At 42.9% G+C, this 23226-nt stretch overlaps 1 protein-coding gene across 6 annotated transcripts in view; it reads right to left on the reverse strand.

Annotated features, from left to right (window-relative positions):
* slc36a4 (solute carrier family 36 member 4) overlaps positions 1-23226 on the reverse strand; it is a 262213-nt gene that overhangs the window by 230555 nt on the left and 8432 nt on the right. For all 6 annotated transcript variants that reach the window (XM_014163300.2, XM_014163299.2, XM_014163297.2 and 3 more), the window contains exons 6-10: positions 20849-20937; positions 15390-15485; positions 13464-13548; positions 6353-6625; positions 1046-1144 (exon numbers count right to left, since the gene is read on the reverse strand). In XM_014163300.2, coding sequence (XP_014018775.1) covers positions 1046-1144; positions 6353-6625; positions 13464-13548; positions 15390-15485; positions 20849-20937 — 642 coding nt within the window. The remainder of the gene's footprint in view (positions 1-1045; positions 1145-6352; positions 6626-13463; positions 13549-15389; positions 15486-20848; positions 20938-23226) is intronic.

Genomic DNA, 23226 nt, shown 5'->3' on the forward strand with positions numbered 1-23226 from the left:
CCGTGTGGAATGGGATAGCTGGAGGAGGCCTAACTACTTCAATTATTTCTTTACTTCATCTGCTATCATTCATTCTTCCTTCCCGGCCATCTATCCTATCTGAGCAGCATCAGCAATTCTCTCCACAACCTTTCTCTCTTATTTTGTACTCTTCTCTCTTTCTTCCTCCCTCTCTAGGGAGATGTTCTGATCCAGAGAGGCCTGGCTGCCGTCTCTGTCTGTCGGGTTGTCGTGGTGACGTGTCGGCCATCACCCTGTGCCCACCGGTTGGCTGATTAATGGGTTAGCGGCGGTCAGGGAGTATTCCTCTGCCCCTCTGTCAACACACCGTGGTACTACCTCATACATCATCATGCCCATGGCGGGCAAACGAGCGCACACACACACACACACACACTTATCCTTATCTGCAGGACACCATCCCCACTGAATCCCCAGCTCCAGCTAAAGGTTAGCGCTAGCTTAACCCTCTGATTAGCCCAGTTTAACCCCCTCACCAGGAGTTATCATTGGACTTTTCCGTTCTTCAACCCCCTCATCTGAGGTCAGCATTTAACCTAGCTAAGGTTAACCTAACGTAGCAGGCACACCTGAGCAGCGTTTTTCTTTCTGGTCCTGATGAGAAAAAAATGAACTGCCGTGGGGAGGTTCACTTTCACACTGTTCAACCAATCCAGTAAATGTGGAGTTAAGATGGAGTGGTGTCGACTTGTTAACGTCCAAAAGCGGAAGTCAGGCACTCTTTCCATTTCCCCTGTAAAACCGGATGCATCCTCCTGTTAACGACCACGCTGAGGGTTAGATGAGTATGTGATCTCACCACCCTCACTATTCACCCTGGATCAATTATATGACATCAACACTAATACTATCCTTGGCCTGAACATTCTCTTAGCCATGCAGTGTTCAAGGCTTTTAACTGCAGCCGTGGCCCCCAATCATCATCCAATCCAGAGCTGGTCACATAAGTGCCGGAACCAATCAGGTGTTTCTAACTACATAAGGGTTTGGGCAAATAGAGTCCCAGTTGTTGAAGAGTACTTACCACTCCGATGCCTTCGAAGGCAAAGATGGCTGTTCCGAAGAAGAAGGGGAACTTGCCCAATGGGGAAGTGAGAGGGAGACGTTGAAGGTCTCCAAAATCCTGTCAGAGAGGGGCGACAGCAGACAGAAGAGCAAGCGTTTAGGAAAACAGGGACAATGACAGTCTGACAGAGGAGCTACTCCCACAAGGGCCTATAGAACAGAATCAACTTCCTCATCACTGCCAAGGACACAAGAGACACTGGCTCAGAGACACAGTGAAGAGAGGGCAAGATTTCCCCTGACTCACAGATAAAACCGAGTGAGACAGCGAGAGAGGGAACAGAGAAAAAGAAGAATCCCAGGCACAGAGTGGAAGGAATGAAAGAAAGGACAGTAAGAGAGTCCATTAGTCAGAGACTAAGAGACAGAACAGAAAGAGAGGGAGGAGAAATGGAGATAGGTGACCTAACAACCTAGCCGTCAACCCAACGGTGAATTAGGGATGCAGTGTTGTGTTCCCCTGTGGACGCGTGTCGTCTACCGCGTCACACAGAGACGCCCAGCGACTGACAGGGGTCCTAATGAATCTATTTAAAACATAATTCAGCTGGTGATTGATGAGGGCTGTTCACAAGGGCACCTAGACCACGGCCCGGAACACTGCCCAGCCACCCAGCCACACAGCTGAGGGATGTGCCACACACACTCGCAGATACACAACCCTGGCTGGCACAACCTTCTGTGGGAAATCTAAAACAGCAATCAACGCTGGATAACACGACACGTCAGGAACACTTACATCTGATGTCAATCTGCTCCAAAATGCCTAATTGTATTCTTAGAATGACCTTGGGAACAGTCCAAGTAGACAAGCTTTTAAAAGTTGTTCTTCATCGCTCATAGAAACAACGTGCACCCTGACACTGACTGTTCAATCTTTCATTGTAAAGACCAGTCATAGACAAACAATGGACCCTATACTTTATTGTTAACGTTGATAAGGGAATTTATATGTTTAAAGGTAATGAGTAAATAATCCGACCCTGAAACCTAACTATTAGTGATTATTAGGTTATGTAGCATATATAATGAATAATTAAAGTACTAAATGTAAGTCCAGTAAGGTTTGGTAGAGATTTGAAGGATAGAAATGTGTGTGTGTGTCTAAGAAACTACCGAGAACAATTCAACTGTGTTTGACCCGACCTGGCTAGAACTCTGAGAAACTTATGATAGGACAGGGAGTCATTTTCAAGGTTCCTCTAATCTCGGGGGAATGGAACTGACAGCGCTGGGTAGAGATAAACAGTGGTGAGAACTCTGGGGATGGATACAACTCACCTATTGTTTGTGTGGATGTATGTGCGTAGGATATCTACTGTTTGTGTGGAGGTATGTGCGTAAGTAAGGAGTTAACTATAAAATGGATGTCTTTGTATTATGGACTTCAGAACGTTCTCTGAATAAACTGTACAGACCTTTTGCAGAAGCTGAGTCTGACTAATTATTATTAACCCAGTGTCTTACAAACCTTGGGGATTAGTCAAAGCTTATTGATTGTTAGTTATTATCATTGGGATCCAAAATTGTCATGACAAACGTTCAACCCACATAATGCATAGTGCATTTAATGTGTAAAAACATTTTATCAAAACTGAAATGGAAAACTGATAGGAAGAGGTCTGACAGACCCAAAGCCAAAACAGAATCAGAAGACAAGTTTCTGAGTCAACAGCTTGCGTGATAGCCGGCTCACAGGACAACAACTTCAAGCACAACTTAACACTGGTTGATGTAAGCAAGTCTCAGTTTCAACTGTGACGAGAAGACTTCAAGCTGAAGGTTTGACAGGTCGAGTGGCAGTAAGAAAGCCATTGCTAAAATTGCAAAATAAGAATGAGAGGCTTGCCTGGGCCATAAAGCACCGCTTTATCATGAATCAAAATTGTAAATCTTCGGTTCATCACGCAGGGTTTTTGTACACCATCGAGGAGGGAAAAGGATGGTTCCTCAGTGTGTGACACCAACTGTCAAACATGGAGGACGATGTCTCGGGCTCTTTTGCTGGATCCAGAGTCGGCGACTTGCACAGAGTGAGTGACACCTTACACCAAAACTGCTACCACAGCATTTTGCAGCGCCATGCAATACCCTCTGGTGTATTGGTCAAGGGTTTACCCTAAAGCAAGATAATGACCCAAAACATACCTCTAGGCTATGTCAGAACTACCATCGAAGAAAAGAACAAGACGGTAGGCTTCAAATCATGGAATGGCGAGCACAGTCTCCAGCCTTAAACCCCATTGAGCTGGTTTGGGATGAACTGGGCAGAAGGGTGAAAAGCAAAGCAACCTACAACACATTTGTGGGAATTTCTGCAACAGTGTTAGGAAGAACTTTCCGAACAATATTTGATTTCCATTGTAGAAAGAATGGCACGAGTATGTTCGGCTGATATGTCTGCAAAAGCTGGCTACTTTGATGAGTCAAAAATGTAGATTACATTTTGTTGAACAAAAGGATTCCATGATTTATTTTTTGTCTCCAATTGTTTATTTGTTCTATGCTTTCATTTCAGAGTACATTAAGACATTAAACTGTGTGAATTTCAATAAAAACAGGAAAAATTGAGTTCTAAAACTTTAGACCGGTAGTGTCTCTCTACAGAAACTGCACATCGAGCTCACAACAAAAAAAACTGTAAATTAGTTGTTTAAATGTTGGTTTTTAAATAGCTCAGCAGTACACAGGAGACATGTAGTGGATACAAGGGAGTCTCACGTTTCACAGAAGCAGACAGTACAGACACAAGGGGTATGATCTTTCACAGCAGACATATGCAGACCACAGGGAGATTCAATATTTTACACAGGCAGCTACTTCCCAGTTCCCACACACACATACAGTAGCTTAACACACACACACACACACACACACACACAGACCAGATTGTTCACAGTCAATTGGTAATTGCCAAAGATGCTTACCATTTAACCTACAGGCATTCAGTTACATAAGCTACATAATTTTTCCGTGATTACGATCTTATCTCATCGCTGCAACTCCCCAACGGGCTCGGGAGAGGCGAAGGTCGAGTCATGCGTCCTCCGAAACATGACCCGCCAAACCACACTTCTTAACACCCGCCCGCATAACCCGGAAGCCAGCTGCATGTGTCGGAGGAAACACCGTTCAACTGACAACCGAAGTCAGCCTGCAGGGGCCCGGCCCGCCACAAAGCGATGAGCCAAGTAAAGCCCCCACGGCGAAACCCTCCCCTAACGACGCTGGGCCAATTGTGCGCCGCCCTATGGGACTCCCGGTCACCACCGGTTGTGACACAGCCTGGGATCGAACCCGGGTCTGTAGTGATGCCTCAAGCACTGCGATGCAGTGCCTTAGACCACTGCATCACTCGGGAGGACCTAGCTACATTATTTTTAGCCATGTCTCTGTCTGAGGTACACTGAAGACAGGCTTCAGGTCAATATCAAAGCCAACACAAGGGGGCGCGTCTCCACAACAGTGTAAAAACAGTGTACAACAGCTGGGGGTATGGTGTGTGTGTCTCACACAGACTTCCTCGATAAGGTGCTGGAGAAAATAGACATGTCCAAAGAAGAATACATAATCTTCCCACATACCCATTTGAATCACAGATTTTAAGTGCCCAGGTTGAGAACCGTTGTGCTGGTGGACAACAACATCTGGAGCGTCACTACCACAAACAAATTGTACTAGTGTAGTGTTAAACATGGATAACCGTTTCCCATTGACTTATTCCACTTACCGTCGTGATGCACTGGAAGATGATGCTGATGGCCATAACAACAACATGCTTACCGTCGTGATGTACTGGAAGATGATGACCCTGACAGCCATAACCACAGTGTAAACAACATGCTTACCGTCGTGATGTACTGGAAGATGATGACCCTGACGGCCATAACCACAGTGTAAACAACATGCTTACCGTCGTGATGTACTGGAAGATGATTATGACCCTGACAGCCATAACCACAGTGTAAACAACATGCTTACCGTCGTGATGTACTGGAAGATGATTATGACGCTGACAGCCATAACCACAGTGTAAACAACATGCTTACCGTCGTGATGTACTGGAAGATGATTATGACGCTGACAGCCATAACCACAGTGTAAACAACATGCTTACCGTCGTGATGTACTGGAAGATGATTATGACGCTGACAGCCATAACCACAGTGTAAACAACATGCTTACCGTCGTGATGTACTGGAAGATGATTATGACGCTGACAGCCATAACCACAGTGTAAACAACATGCTTACCGTCGTGATGTACTGGAAGATGATGACCCTGACAGCCATAACCACAGTGTAAACAACATGCTTACCGTCGTGATGTACTGGAAGATGATGACGCTGACGGCCATAACCACAGTGTAAACAACATGCTTACCGTCGTGATGTACTGGAAGATGATTATGACCCTGACAGCCATAACCACAGTGTAAACAACATGCTTACCGTCGTGATGTACTGGAAGATGATTATGACGCTGACAGCCATAACCACAGTGTAAACAACATGCTTACCGTCGTGATGTACTGGAAGATGATTATGACGCTGACGGCCATAACCACAGTGTAAACAACATGCTTACCGTCGTGATGTACTGGAAGATGATTATGACGCTGACAGCCATAACCACAGTGTAAACAACATGCTTACCGTCGTGATGTACTGGAAGATGATTATGACGCTGACAGCCATAACCACAGTGTAAACAACATGCTTACCGTCGTGATGTACTGGAAGATGATTATGACGCTGACAGCCATAACCACAGTGTAAACAACATGCTTACCGTCGTGATGCACTGGAAGATGATGCTGATGGCCATAACAACAACATGCTTACCGTCGTGATGTACTGGAAGATGATGACCCTGACAGCCATAACCACAGTGTAAACAACATGCTTACCGTCGTGATGTACTGGAAGATGATTATGACGCTGATGGCCATAACAACAACATGCTTACCGTCGTGATGTACTGGAAGATGATGACGCTGACGGCCATAACCACAGTGTAAACAACATGCTTACCGTCGTGATGTACTGGAAGATGATGACGCTGACGGCCATAACAACAACATGCTTACCGTCGTGATGTACTGGAAGATGATTATGACGCTGATGGCCATAACAACAACATGCTTACCGTCGTGATGTACTGGAAGATGATTATGACGCTGATGGCCATAACAACAACATGCTTACCGTCGTGATGTACTGGAAGATGATTATGACGCTGATGGCCATAACAACAACATGCTTACCGTCGTGATGTACTGGAAGATGATTATGACGCTGACGGCCATGCAGACGTTGGCCAGCAACGACAGGACGGCCATGTTCTTCAGGTCCTTCATGAACACCAGTAGGATGAGGAAGGGCAGGAAGAAGAGCATGTAAAGACGCAGGTCCAGTGCCCAGGGCTCAGAGGGCACCATGGTGGGTAGAGGGACCGGGGCTGGCACCATGGAGGTGTTGGCAAATGACAGGGATTCATCTGCCAGGGTGATGTTTACACCTTGGTATCCCTCAACGACCTAGAGAGGAAGGAATGGATACACACACACACACACACACACACACACACACACACACGTGATTAATGGTGGTCTGTTCATGAGTGAAACTCACCTCACCCCATCACCCTGTCAACCTTCAGGAAGGAACCTTCCGATAGACCTTCAGATAGAGATCCCACTAAATCTACAGACTGCAATTAAGGCTACTGCGTGTTCTCTCCTCGCCAGACAAAACCATTTTAGGAGCTTATCATGGAAGTGAAGAAGTGGATTGGCCTCATGCTTGTCGATAAGCAGCTATCCCACTTCTATCAACAACAAAAGCTTTTCCCAGAGAAAAACGATCAAGAAACTTTCCGGGATTAATGAATATTCAACACAACACCAGGGAGTGGACTAGAAATGGGAGGGGGTAGAGGAGATGAGGGAGGGGGGGGGTTCCAAATGATATCCTCATGATTCCATCTTATCCCACAGCTCAGACAGGCTAGAAAGATCAGGGTTTCATCAAATTAGACTGTCTGCTATTACATTTTATTCATTTAGCAGACACTCTTATCCAGAGCCACTTAAGAGTAGCAATTAGCGTTAAGTGCCTTGCTCAAGGGCACATCAACAGATCTTTCACCTAGTCGGTCGGAGGATTCAAACCAGCAACCTTTCGGTTACTAGCCCAACGCTCTTAACCGCTAGTCTCCCAGTCCCAGAGGTGGAGGGCTACGAATGCATGGAGAGAAATGGTGCTACCTGGAAATACAGTGTGTAATTCGTTCACCCATTAACTCGCTTCTAATTATCATAAGTCACTCACTCACCACCTCAAGCTACTCAAGGTGTTTTAAATAAAAACAGGTTTTCAATTGATGACCTTGCTTTAAAGACTGATTAAATAAATCTAACTAAAGAGCTTATTAATTCGTCATATCGCCCCCATTCACCACATTCTCGATCCATCTACACAGCTACTCCACGTCACCCATAAACCATCAGCAGTATGAGCATTCAAAAAGTATTCAGACCCCTTCACTTTTTCCACATTTTGTTACATTACAGCCTTATTGTAAAATGTGTTATTTTTTTTATTACTCAATCTACAAAACACAATGCCCCATAATTACAGGCAATGCCTTCAACCTTATAGCTTGGTTTTTCCTCTGACATGCACTGTCAACTGTGAGACCTTATATAGACTGCTGTGTGCCTTTCCAAATCATGTCCAATCCATTGAATCTACAATCAAGTTGTAGAAACAGCTCAAGAATGATCAATGGAAACAGGATTCAACTGAGCTCAATTTCAAGTCTCAGAGCAAAAGGGTCTGAATAGTTATGTTTAATACAATACAATTTTTTATACAATTTTAATACAATACATTTAATACATAATACAAATATCTAAAAACCTGTTTTCGCTTTGTCATTATGTGGTAGTGTGTGAAGATTGATGAGGATAAAAAAAATGTTTTAATCCATTTTAGAATAAGGCTGTAACGTAACAAAATGTGGAAAAACTCATTGGGTCGGAATACTTTCCGAATGCACTGTATGTAGCTAGCTGTTGTCATACTATGAACACATACAGAGATGGGTATGTACAGGTAACTGCCAAAATAAAGGAAACACTTAAATAAATGAAGGATACAAGAGAGGAAGAGGTGAAGCGAGATGTTTTACTCCGCTCATAATCTTTCCATGAAAATATGCAGACGAATTAAGGAATTTAAGGTCAACGAGAAAAAGTGTTGAAGTTGGTCATCAAACTGAATTGCTAATTTGCTTTGTGAGGCTTATTTGATCGAACAGAAGTTGTGTAATGGTTAGGTTGTTACGAACGCACTGATAGAAGTGAACGCACGTGGCATGTTGGCAACTTTGAAAAATAAAATGACTATCGGAGTTGTGCCCGTTGTCATAGCGATCATGGATATAACCCGTTTTAGCATGGACATTGAAGGCTTCCATCATTTTAAAGTAATCAACTGGGTGGGGATTCCAATGAGTTGAGAGCAATCAGACAATGAGGTAGAAAATTGACTACTTGAAAATGGAAACAGCGTCTGTGACAGCATGGGCAGCACCATTAAGGCAATAACTGCACAGATACAAAGATCTATTTCCATTTTTAGAGCAATCACTGGAATAACTTGTCAATATAATAGACATGTATAACGTGTGTGAGTGAGAGAGTGTCTCAGTCACCAGATCTCAACCCAATTGAACACTTGTGGGCGATTCTGGAGTGGCACTTGAGACCGCGTTTTCCATCACCATCAACTAAACACCAAATTCTAGTGGACGAATGGTGTCGCATCCCTCCAACAGAGTTCCAGACACTTGCAGAATCTATTCCAAGGTGCATTGAAGCTGTTCTGGCTCATTGTGGCCCAACGCTCTATTAAGAGACTTTTTGTTGGTGTTTACATTTACATTTACATTTTAGTCATTTAGCAGACGCTCTTATCCAGAGCGACTTACAGTAGTGAATGCATACATTTCATTTCATGCATTTTTTTTTTTTTTTTTGTGTACTGGCCCCCCGTGGGAATCGAACCCACAACCCTGGCGTTGCACACACCATGCTCTACCAACTGAGCCACAGGGAAGTTTACCTCTATGTGCTGCTGTAGGTTCAATGGCACAGCCCCGAGAGTGCATTTACTACAGTAATGTATGACTGCTTTTACAAACTGTGTTGTAAACTGAATATCTACTATGTTTATGCATGTAAGCTTGTTTGTTGTGGATGCCAGGAAATAAATAATGCAAGAAAGAGAGAGAAAGAAGGGGGAGGGTAGAGAGGGAGGGGGGATAGAGAGCGACGAAGAGAGAAAGAGAGAGAAAAGGCAGTGTGTGGTATTGATTTCATATGATAGAGCAGTACAGGGCTTCCTTCCTAGCTCTAGACAACTAGTATTAAATAATGCACACTGATATAGCCTCACATAATCCCATAAGGAGGAAAACTGAATCACATCGTCTCATAACTAAGCACCAAGGAGAGGAGATGGACACCAGTCCAGTTAGATAATACATATTGCACTTACATACATGTCCCAAAGAACTCTACTGAAATACACTGCTCAAAAAAATAAAGGGAACACTTAAACAACACAATGTAACTCCAAGTCAATCACACTTCTGTGAAATCAAACTGTCCACTTAGGAAGCAACACTGATTGACAATACATTTCACATGCTGTTGTGCAAATGGAATAGACAACAGGTGGAAATTATAGGCAATTAGCAAGACACCCCCAATAAAGGAGTGGTTCTGCAGGTGGGGACCACAGACCACTTCTCAGTTCCTATGCTTCCTGGCTGATGTTTTGGTCACTTTTGAATGCTGGCGGTGCTGTCACTCTAGTGGTAGCATGAGACGGAGTCTACAACCCACACAAGTGGCTCAGGTAGTGCAGCTCATCCAGGATGGCACATCAATGCGAGCTGTGGCAAGAAGGTTTGCTGTGTCTGTCAGCGTAGTGTCCAGAGCATGGAGGCGCTACCAGGAGACAGGCCAGTACATCAGGAGATGTGGAGGAGGCCGTAGGAGGGCAACAACCCAGCAGCAGGACCACTACCTCCGCCTTTGTGCAAGGAGGAGCAGGAGAAGCACTGCCAGAGCCCTGCAAAATGACCTCCAGCAGGCCTCAAATGTGCATGTGTCTGCTCAAACGGTCAGAAACAGACTCCATGAGGGTGGTATGAGGGCCCGACGTCCACAGGTGGGGGTTGTGCTTACAGCCCAACACCGTGCAGGACGTTTGGCATTTGCCAGAGAACACCAAGATTGGCAAATTCGCCACTGGCTCCCTGTGCTCTTCACAGATGAAGCAGGTTCACACTGAGCACTTGACAGACGTGACAGAGTCTGGAGACGCCGTGGAGAACGTTCTGCTGCCTGCAACATCCTCCAGAATGACCGGTTTGGCGGTGGGTCAGTCATGGTGTGGGGTGGCATTTCTTTGGGGGGCCGCACAGCCCTCCATGTGCTCGCCAGAGGTAGCCTGACTGCCATTAGGTACCGAGATGAGATCCTCAGACCCCTTGTGAGATCATATGCTGGTGCGGTTGGCCCTGGGTTCCTCCTAATGCAAGACAATGCTAGACCTCATGTGGCTGGAGTGTGTCAGCAGTTCCTGCAAGAGGAAGGCATTGATGCTATGGACTGGCCTGCCCGTTCCCCAGACCTGAATCCAATTGAGCACATCTGGGACATCATGTCTCGCTCCATCCACCAACGCCACGTTGCACCACAGACTGTCCAGGAGTTGGCGGATGCTTTAGTCCAGGTCTGGGAGGAGATCCCTCAGGAGACCATCCGCCACCTCATCAGGAGCATGCCCAGGCGTTGTAGGGAGGTCATACAGGCACGTGGAGGCCACACACACTACTGAGCCTCATTTTGACTTGTTTTAAGGACATTACATCAAAGTTGGATCAGCCTGTAGTGTGGTTTTCCACTTTAATTTTGAGTGTGACTCCAAATCCAGACCTCCATGGGTTGATAAATTGGATTTCCATTGATTATTTTTGTGTGATTTTGTTGTCAGCACATTCAACTATGTAAAGAAAAAAGTATTTAATAAGATTATTTATTTCATTCAGATCTAGGATGTGTTGTTTAAGTGTCCCCTTTATTTTTTTGAGCAGTATATATCCAGTAACCTATTATTTATTGAATATGGACAATGATAAAAAGATGAGTCCTCTATCTCTATGGCCAGTTGTTGACACACGCATCTGCCCTCTCATTGGCTAGAATGGTACCACCAGATCTTGCCTCCGCCCGCCTGCCTTCCATCTTTGAGGACATGTATTGCCATTGTTAAAGCGGTCACTGGAATATCTCGTCAACATAATAGAAAATCGTTCTTTTAATAAACTAGTTTTTTTGTAAATAAAGTACTATAATATAAATGACCTGGGCAGACCCCATGTCCTCTAAAGAGGGCACACCTCTAGTATGGACCAATGGCAGTCCAGAATATGATCCTGGCTATGACATCAAGCTCTAAAAGAACAAAAGGCAGCATGGTGCACATTCCACCTCTGGCTAAATGGTCGCCATGGATAAAAACTGTGAAAATAAGAGTTTAAAGAGTTAATTTACAGTGAAAACAAAAAGGTATTAGAACCTAGTTTGGGAATAGAGATGTACCCACAATGCAACGGGCCAACCAACCAGCGCTATACAGATCATTAAAGCTATGTTATTTTTTCTAATTCAGAACAACTAGACACTCATATCTCATCTTCCATGTTCAAAAATTCTAAAGCTCTGGTGGCTTTGCCCCGTTCAACCCCACTGTTTGTTTAACTACCAATAGGAAGCTTTGCTCAGCTTTTGACAAATACATCTTCTGTGTGTACTCCTATATGAGCGAAAACAATTAGTATATTGAGCCTAAACACACACAGAGAGACCCGGGTCAGCAGTAAATGTTTTCTGATGAACTGAGACCACCGAGAGTACGTAGTACGGCAGTTAGCAGAAGGCCTAATGATGCTACATGTTTGGATTGAGGAGTTGCAACCCAATAAATAACAATAAACTATGTTAGAGATAGAAAGAGAGAGAAATAGATTTTTAAAATGTTCCATCATAAGTGTTTAAGAGTTTCAGTCCATTTCAATATAAGATTGTACCATACTTCATCACTCTGATATTACTACTCCTGGCTATGCCCTACCAAATAATCACATTTGAGTTTTGAATTAAAGAGGCACTGCATGAAGTCTTTATCATTGTCCATATGGAAATGGTTGACTATCTATGCTAGTCCATAAGGAAGAGATCACCATCTAATACAGTTTAGAAATTGTGTGGGAGCACGAGAGGGAAAGAAAGAAAGAGAGGCTGAGAAAGTCAGGCAAGCAGAGAGCTCAGAAATGAAACACCACTAGCGTCTCCTAGGGAACGTTGTGTGTCACTGCAAGTCAACCATTAGAACAGCTCAAGAGTTGGGATGACAAGAGGTAATCCTCCAAACACACCATCTAATAGAGGGGTACATCACCAAGCAACCGGGATTGATAGGTTAGGCAGCTCAGTTGAATATGGGTTATTGGTATCAGTGGTATAGGGCCAATATTCCATGGCTAAGATTCTTAGGCACGATGCAATATTTGCCAAATATTGACCAATATACCAAATATTGGCCATAGTTGGCCAATATTACGTCGTGCCTAAACCCCAAAAAACTCAGAGTAGCGTATTGCTATTATAAACTGGTTACCAACGTCATTAGAGCAGTAAATCGAAATGTTTTGTCATACACGTAGTATACGATCTATTATAAACTGGGTGGTTCAAGCCCTGAATGCTGATTGGCTAACATACCACGGGTATGACGAAACATTTATTTTTACTGCTCTAATTACGTTGGTAATCAGTTTATAATAGCAATAAGGCACCTCAGAGGTTTGTGGTATATGGCCAATATACCACGGCTAAGGGTTGTGTCCAGGCACTCCGTTATGTGTCGTGCTTAAGAACAGCCCTTAGCCGTGGTATATTGGCCATATACCACACCCCCCATGCCTTATTGCTTAAGTATACCACGGCTGTCAGCCATTCAGGGCTCAAACCATCCAGTTAATAATACCAATTCAGTATCTGTACAGGATTGATTTGGTCAGTGACACATACTTGTGACACACCCATTGCTTTTGATAGAGAGATGGTACAGAGACACTTCCACAGTCGTTTGTTTGATTGGTAGGCTTTTAAGAACACACCATATTGGTCTGTATTTGATAGGTGAGTATACGGAGACTCAACACACATCTGTTCTTGACTGGTAAGCTTTTAAGAACAACACACTGGTCTGTATTCGATAGGTGGTAATAGAGCCTACCTGTTTTATATTCTCTGCCAGGAACACAAAGTATGCACTGCAGAATCCCAGCTGTGTCAACACCAGGAAGAAGTTGACCAGGTGCCTAGAACAGGACAGGAGGACATGACAGGGACAGATAAACATGTTAAAACAGCTCTTAAATATCTGGATGGCTTATACGATGTTAGAATACAGAAGCTCTGTTCTGTATTACCATTCTACTCTTTCATATTTTATTCTATGAGCATGAGGGCATTTTCACTGCTAGCAAGCCATTTTTAAAAAGTAGCAATAATAACCTAATCAGAATCCTGTCTTGACTCCTCCTCTAGCCTGTCTCTAAATATGTTCCTCACTATAGCTGGTGATTAGCTGATCCAAAATGAATCAGCATATCATGTGTAAAACTCAGAAATCTGATGTTACCGCCGCTGTAGCCAGGTGGTATGTTACCGCCGCTGTAGCCAGGTGGTATGTTACCGCCGCTGTAGCCAGGTGGTATGTTACCGCCGCTGTAGCCAGGTGGTATGTTACCGCCGCTGTAGCCAGGTGGTATGTTACCGCCGCTGTAGCCAGGTGGTATGTTACCGCCGCTGTAGCCAGGTGGTATGTTACCGCCGCTGTAGCCAGGTGGTATGTTACCGCCGCTGTAGCCAGGTGGTATGTTACCGCCGCTGTAGCCAGGTGGTATGTTACCGCCGCTGTAGCCAGGTGGTATGTTACCGCCGCTGTAGCCAGGTGGTATGTTACCGCCGCTGTAGCCAGGTGGTATGTTACCGCCGCTGTAGCCAGGTGGTATGTTACCGCCGTTGTAGTCAGGTGGTATGTTACCGCCGTTGTAGTCAGGTGGTATGTTACCGCCGTTGTAGTCAGGTGGTATGTTACCGCCGTTGTAGTCAGGTGGTATGTTACCGCCGTTGTAGTCAGGTGGTATGTTACCGCCGTTGTAGTCAGGTAGTATGTTACCGCCGTTGTAGTCAGGTAGTATGTTACCGCCGTTGTAGTCAGGTAGTATGTTACCGCCGTTGTAGTCAGGTAGTATGTTACTGCCGTTGTAGTCAGGTAGTATGTTACCGCCGTTGTAGTCAGGTAGTATGTTACTGCCGTTGTAGTCAGGTAGTATGTTACTGCTGTTGTAGTCAGGTAGTATGTTACTGCTGTTGTAGTCAGGTAGTATATTACTGCTGTTGCTTACAATAAGTAATGAAAGGTTTCATTAAGATATATTCAATGAAGTCAAAATGAAGCATTTGAGAGGTAGTGCGAACAATCAGTCATTCTCAGACCACCACTCAAACCTTGTATTCTATTCAAACGCTACATTAAATGCACTTTTTCATCATCTATAACACTTAAGCAACCAGTAAGCATTCTGCTGAACCAAAACAGTATCTATGAATCTCAAATGAAAGGCTGTGGTAGTGAATTTAAGTGAGTTAGCCCCAATCAACAGAGAGTGCTGTTGAGAGTCAATTCATAAGATGCACTTCATAAATGCAATCCATTATCATGGGGGAGTCACATAGATTAGGGCTTCTTCCTCTATGTCAAGCATGAGAACACAGCCGGCGAACCTCAGTACAGAACTGACTGTAGAGATATGTATTGTTAACCATCCCTCCTTTAAACTTCAAACTATGGCTACCATCCCAAACTGCCTGATATACCATCATCGATTCTTACCATTAGGCCCTTGCTGACCTTTGGTATTTTATTAGGATACCCATTAGCTGTTGCAAAAGCAGCAGCTACTCTTCCCGGGTTCCACACAAAACATAACATTAATAGACAAGAACAGCTCAAGGACAGAACTACATACATTGTCACAGATTTAAGGGAATTTGAATAGCTTCTAGCACCCACTGGCCCTAAGAGGAGTCATGTGACTATAGCAGTGATGGGTCAAAAATTGACCTCCAGATGAAAAGAGCGTTCTCATCTCACCTCCCAAATCTGGCGCTCTTCCTGAAGCACTGGTAGGAGCTGTGCTCCATGGAGAAGGCCACTGTGTCACTGTACCCCATGGGAGGTCTCTTCAACCTGGGGGAGGAGAGGAGGATGACTGGCACACATTTTGTACATATTTGGTGTCACAGAGAAAGGCACCAAGAGATACAGTGACAAGAGGAAGATGGACCACAAGATCTGAGGGAATTAAAAGACAGAAAGTCTCTCTGCGGTCCTGTTCTGTCCTTATTGGGTAGGCAGAGCGACAGACAAGAGGACAACAGAAAAGAGAGAGAGACAGACAAAGAGAGAAGGGGTGGTAGATTGCTGGAAACCAGACAACAGAAGATTGAGACGGCCGTCTGAAAGCTAGTACATTGTGTTCTGGTTTGGATGAGGCGATTACAATATATTACATTACAGTCCCATCACTCTGCTGTGGACAGTCACACTCTCCGACGCTCTATTGAAATAATCACAGTGATTATTACTGTGCAGATGTCATTTCAGGTGACAGTTTTGAGGTGACCCAGTTTTTGTAAATACATCCCATATTTATTTTCCCTTTTGTACATCGTTACAACACTGTATACAGTCATAAGACATTTGAAATGTCTCTATTTCTTTGGAACTTTTGTGAGTGTAATGTTTACTGTTATATTTATTAGATTTTTATCTATTTCACTTGCTATTTATTATCAATTGTTTAGTCATTATTATTATAAATCATTATTATTGTTATTATTACTACTGTAGGCCCATTTAATAATCAAAACAATTTTTTTTTAAATAGCCCATGCAAAAAGAGTTTATTTTGTTGAGACATTTTCATTGGCTAAATCAAGTTCAAACTTTCTTTAATTTTGTGCTCCGTATTTAGATGAAAGTTAAACGTAGGCCTGTTGTAAAATAAATAGCATTAGCCTATTGCTGTCATTTGTTGGATAGGCAATCGGCTTTGATGAAAATTAATTTATTCCACAATATAAGAACCTGCTTGTATTTTCCCAAAAACAATGACTTGACTTACTTTTGATATTAAAGTTAAGCAACTTTTGGTGTGGTATGGCTATTATTAGGCTTAGCTACAGTAGGCCTATGAAGGCAGTGTGCACCAGAACTCCAAATGACTGACAGTTGAACTTGAGGTGAAGAAGAATTCTTTAGGAGAGTTACTAACAATATAATGGTTCTCTTTATAAAAATACACTACCGTTCAAAAGTTTGGGGTCACTTAGAAATGTCTTTGTTTTTGAAAGAAAAGCACATTTTTGGCCATTAACCTGTTGGGGCTAGGGGGCAGTATTTGCACGGCCGGATAAAAAACGTACCCGATTTAAACTGGTTACTACTCTTGCCCAGAAACAAGAATATGCATATAATTAGTAGATTTGGATAGAAAACACTCTGAAGTTTCTAAAACTGTTTGAATGGTGTCTGAGTATAACAAAACTCATGGCAGGCCAAAACCTGAGAAGATTCCATACAGGAAGTGCCCTGTCTGACAATTTGTTGTCCTTCAGTTGCATCTCTATCAAAAATACAGCATCTCTGCTGTAACGCAATATTTTCTAAGGCTTCCATTGGCTATCAGGAGGCGCCAGAAAGTGTAATGGGGTGTCTGCAGTCTCTGGGCGAAGTACAGCAGCTCTGTGAGTGGTCAGCCTGGGAACAGTGAGACTGAGAAGCGCGTTCATGAGAATTCTCCATTTTTTTCTTTCAGCCTTTGAATGAATACAATGTCGCCCGGTTGGAATATTATCGCTATTTTATGAGAAAAATAGCGTAAAAATAGATTTTAAAACAGCGTTTGACATGCTTCGAAGTACGGTAATGGAATATTTTGACATTTTTTGTCAAGAAATGCGCTCGCGTGTCACATTTCGGATAGGGACCTGAACGCACGAACAAAATGGAGGTATTTGAATATAACTATGGATTATTTGGAACCAAAACAACATTTGTTGTTGAAGTAGAAGTCCTGGGAGTGCATTCTGATGAAGAACAGCAAAGGTAATCCAATTTTTCTTATAGTAAATCTGAGTTTGGTGAGGGCCAAACTTGGTGGGTGTCAAATTAGCTAGCCGTGATGGCCGGGCTATGTACTCAGAATATTGCAAAATGTGCTTTCGCCGAAAAGCTATTTTAAAATCTGACACTGCGATTGCATAAAGGAGTTCTGTATCTATAATTCTTTAAATAATTGTTATGTTTTTTGTGAACGTTAAATCATGAGTAACTTAATAAATTCACCGGAAGTTTGCGGTGGGTATGCTAGTTCTGAACATCACATGCTAATGTAAAAAGCTGTTTTTTGATATAAATATGAACTTGATTGAACAAAACATGCCTGTACTGTATAACAATGTCCTAGGAGTGTCATCTGATGAAGATCATCAAAGGTTAGTGCTGCATTTAGCTGTGGTTTTGGTTTTTGTGACATATATGCTTGCTTTGAAAATGGCTGTGCGATTATTTTTGGCAGGGTACTCTCCTGACAATCTAATGTTATGCTTTCGCTGTAAAGCCTTTTTGAAATCGGACGATGTGGTTAGTTTAAAGAGAGTCTTGTCTTTAAAATGGTGTAAAATAGTCATATGTTTGAGAAATTGAAGTTATAGCATTTTTGAGGTATTTGTATTTCGCACCACGCGATTCCACTGGCTGTTGACTAGGGTGGGACGCTTGCTCGCCCAGACAGGTTAAAATGACATCAAATTGATCAGAAATACAGTGTAGACATTGTTAATGTTGTAAATGACTATTGTAGCTGGAAATGGCAGATTTTTTATGGAATATCTACATAGGCGTACGAGGCCCATTATCAGCAACCATCACTCCTGTTCCAATGGCACATTGTGTTAGCTAATCCAAGTTTATTATTTTAAAAGGCTAATTGATCATTAGAAAACCCTTTTGCAATTACGTTAGCACAACTGAAAACTGTTGTGCTAATTGAAGAAGCAATAAAACTGGCCTTCTTTAGACTAGTTGAGTATCTGGAGCATCAGCATTTGTGGGTTTGATTACAGGCTTAAAATGGGCAGAAACAAAGGAATTTCTTCTGAAACTCGACAGTCTATTCTTGTTCTAAGAAATGAAGGCTATTCCATGCGAGAAATAGCCAAGAAACTGAAGGTCTCGAACAACGCTGTGTACTACTCCCTTCACAGAACAGCGCAAACTGGCTCTAACCAGAATAGAAAGAGGAGTGGGAGGCCCAACTGAGCAAGAGGACAAATACATTAAAGTGTCTAGTTTGAGAAACAGACGCCTATGTTGATATTCCATTAAAAATCAGCTGTTTCCAGCTAAAATAGTCCTTTACAACATTAACAATGTTTACACTGTATTTCTGATCAATTTGATGTCATTTTAATGGACAAAAAACATTTGCATTTCTTTCAAAAACAAGGACATTCTAAGTGACCCCAAACTTTTGAATGGTAGTGTACATTCTGAGCGAACATTTATGAATTAGCCTCCTTCTGTACGCCTATTTACCATCACAAACCGACGCAAGTAAAGAGAATGTCTTCACTGACATTTTCAACCTTTCCCTGAAAGAGTCCGTAATACCTACATGCATCAAGCAGACCACCGCAGTCCCTGTGCCCAATAACACTAAGGTAACCTGCCTAAATGATTACCCCCCATAGCACTCACGTCAGTAGCCATGAAGTGCCTTGAAAGGCTGGTCATGGCTCACATCAACAGCATCCTACCAGATACCCTAGGCCCACTGCAATTTGCATACTGCCCCAACAGATGACAAAATCTCAATCACACCTCCCTTTCCCGACTGGACAAAAGGAACACCTATGTGAGAATGCTGTTCATTGACTACAGCTCAGCGTTCAACACCATAGTGCCCACAAAGCTCATCACTAAGCTAAGGACCCCGGCTCCTCTGTGTTTGTGCTTTCACTTGCAGATTGGGGATAGGTGGAGCTGATTGGGTCGTTAAGGTGACAGGTTGCATCTCTCTCTCTCAGCACCATTTTGTTTTCTAATCTGGTTGATTATGTTTTTGATTAGGTGTACCCTTCAACACTTACATGGATGAAGGTAAAATGTGCGTATCTCCATTACACCCCTCACATGCTTACTTTCACAGGTTAGTTTTCCTTTGTAGTTTTATACTTTGTTACTCCTTAACTGCCAACGTGTGGACTCCCTTGCTTGTCACCATCTAAGAGCCGGGTTGTGACAGGCACGACAACACCTTTCCCCCTCAAGAGACTGAGAAGAGGCTCCTTAACAGCTTCTACCACCAAGCCATAAAGACTTGGGGGTAGAAGCTTCTACCCCCCCCCAATTTGTTTTTACACTACTGCTATTTGCTGTTTATTATATATGCATAGTCACTTTACCCCTACCTACATGTACAAATTACCTTGACTAACCTGTACTCCCGCACATTGACTCGGAACTGGTAGTCCCTGTATATAGCCTCATTATTGATATTTAGTGTTACTTTTAAAAAATATATACATTTTCATCAAACTGCATTGTTGGTTCAGACCTTGTAATTAAGCATTGAATACCTGTTGTATTCGTCACATGTGACAAATAAAAATGTATTTATATCTGAATAGCAGTAGCAGCCTGACAAGTATAAAGTAATCCATGTCGATGTCGGGAACATGGCGCCAGCATCTCTTTCTCTGTGTCTCTAGGACTAAGCTTCTCCCTTTTAATATTTATTTAGTAAATATGAATATCACACAGTGGAAGCCTAGGCATATAGGCCTACAGTATATGTATGCAATGCACTGATGCATTGATCGCTCAAATCTCGGACAGCTGAACCGTAAGGTGGACCACTATTGTTTTAGGAAGTAAAAACCAATATAACAGAATATAATGTTTTGAATACGTTACACATTAAGGACACGTAGCTGCAGATCATTTGGCCAATATCGCTTGTTTATTGATGGCGCTGGCAGCACCCATTTGGAGGTTTCCTTCTCTCTCCCCTTCTTTTGGATCTGAACAGGTCTCTCGGATGCGAACCAGCAAGGGTATGTGTCCCCGGTCCTTTACGGAACAGGTCTGTGTGTCCTCGGGTACATTCAGAACAGGTCTCAATATTTGTTTTTATTATTTATGCATATCGGGGTCAGGTGGGAAAGCCACAGATCCAACTTTTTGGACCTGTGAAGACCTCGAGCTGGTTGTTATCTGCTCTCAGCACTAACATGGTACACACACAGAGGATTTAGACAAAAAAAGTATCTCTGTCTCTCTCAGTGACAGAAAGAAGGAAGAGAGAGACAGATACAAAAGAAAAACAGAGACCGAGAGACAGAGAGAGCATGAATGGACAGAGCGGCTGGGTCCCTGACAGTTAAGTGTTTTTATTAATGTAATTGTAACAGATATCAAACACCATGACACACGAGGGGCTTGTCAGTGAGGATGCTGCTAAGGGCGTGGTGTGTGTGTGTTATTACCTCTCACACAGGTGGTGGCTACAGTGGACCAGGATGTGCATACAGTGAACACAGACCACACCCATCAGCACCAGGCAAAGAGGCCCCACCTGGAGAAATAAAAAACACACAAAGAACAGACTGAACATACTGACAGTAACGTCAACACCAACTGAAACCAACTGTGAACCAGACAGGAACACTACAGCAAACATCAGTCCATAGTAGTGCAAACGCATCAGATATAACCCTGAGAAATAGGCTACTTCTCACTTACACACAACCAGTAGTGGGATAGCTCTGTGATATTCTATGTATGTCACGGAAAACATCATTTCACATAAAAGTGTTGTGATTGTTATTTTGATAGTAATTTTGCCCTGTTCAGTTTTGTCCCTCACACACAAGATCTCTCTGTCATGTGACATGATCACACCATCATTATGAGACAGCACAAAGGAGGGGAAATTAAGCAAGAGGATACACAACAACATTTTGGTTCCCTCCTCAACCTAGACACAATACTAGCACTGGAACATCATCAAGTCTATGGAGCCTGCCGATTCTGTGGGGAAAGTCGAGCAAACGCAATGTAACCCCGGCAACGTCAAAGATGTGACATGCAGGCTCTCTCTGTTTCACTGGTATGGTAGCAGTGTCAGATACATTCTATAGGAAGAGAGACTGCAGATTCTTTCAAACAACAATTTTAATATAAGATTTGCAAAAATGAAGCAATCAACCATCACTAAGAATAGTCAGAGTTGAAAGCGCTACGAATAAGTTCTCTCAGCTTTTATAGAAAAGTCCAACCTCTTTGTCTATGTGGCAGTTAGCAGATGTGTGCAAACAGGGGTGAGGAACATAGTGTTTAAAAGGCGTTTAGCTTGTCTGTGTAGATTAAGATAGACGACGTTGCCACTATTGTCTGTTCCTTCCTGCATGTTTCCATACAGAGGAGTTCCTACAGATAGTACATACGGGATGTCACATACTGCAGTCGCACCCGGCTCTTATCTGTATGCCCAGACTTATAACTAAGTCATACAAGACAACAAGCCAGCATCAGGGAAGAAACACTAGCATAAAATAATGGACAATTCTCTAAGTAAAAACAGCATATTATGTCTAATTTAGTCATTTTCCACAACAAGTGATCTGTGCCTGCTTTTGGTCTGAAGCTAACCTCATTTCTCAGTCTCAATTGCAACAGAGCCGGCTGGTAGACGAGATTAGTCTCTAGTTTACAAATTGACCTGATTGTCCTTTGAAACAATGACATTTGTCTAGCCTGATCATATCCTCCTTTGTCCGTTTAGCAAATGGAGGATTCACAGGAAAGATATGAGACAAACTGATCTGAGATCAGCCACTAGCCAGTGCCACAGCTGCACAGCAGGCAGACACACAGGCAGGTTTATACCATGGTGCTGAAGCATTGGTGGTGGAGACTAGTTTGATGAACACCTCACCAGCTGATTAAGCAGGCCTTGCTTCAGAAATCTACAGATTCAAATATTCATCTGATATCACATCCATGACACACAAAGAACTTTAAACCAATGTACATGATTGTGTAATTGCACACTCACATCCATGTGTAATACTCAGAGATAACAGTTGTGTGCCCTGCCCAGTTAGCGGGGGCAAACCAGGTCAATAAACATACAAGTCTACATACAAGTTACTATGACCTTTGAACTGTATGACACAGAGGCCCAAATATAAAACCCCAAATCAACTTAACATGAGCCAGGATCCACAGCAGGGAATCATTGTCTGTAGACAGAGGAGACTAGCAGGTCCACTGACACCACTTACAATGACTCCTAACTCTTCCACAACACTACATTAACACACCTGAAGGCTTGGAGCTTAATGCCTATGTGTGTATTCATTTGTACAATGTGTGTTAATTTCTGCTCCTCTGTCATACAGACTGGTCCAGTAAAACACAGAAACTGAATTGCTGGTTAAATCAAACAATGGAATCGTGAGAATGATCTTATCATGTGTTTTATATAATTACTTCCAATGAACATTCAGATCAGAGATAACCATGTAATACATATTTATGCATAACCCATATTCATGCCCAGTCCATTACCGTTTCTTGCCTTGCTTTTCTGTTAAAGCATTAGCGAATCCCAATCATTTTTACCAACTAATATCAATGATGTATAATGCAATGCTGTAGGCATGACACATCGCGCAAGTTCTCTCAGTAACTTTACAACCAAGGCCAAGTTTTCTGAAACACTTCTTTGCCAATATAGTGGGTTCCCAGCCTTTTCTCTGCCTTGACTCTCACAAGAGATTTTTTTTTCTTCTACGGAATAAACCAAAACAATCTTACAAGGTACTTACAGCAGTACACAAGGACACTAATGTAATGTAAA

The sequence above is a fragment of the Salmo salar genome, chromosome ssa20 (genome assembly GCF_905237065.1).
Source record: "Salmo salar chromosome ssa20, Ssal_v3.1, whole genome shotgun sequence".
In the NCBI taxonomy this organism is placed as follows: Eukaryota; Metazoa; Chordata; class Actinopteri; order Salmoniformes; family Salmonidae; genus Salmo; species Salmo salar.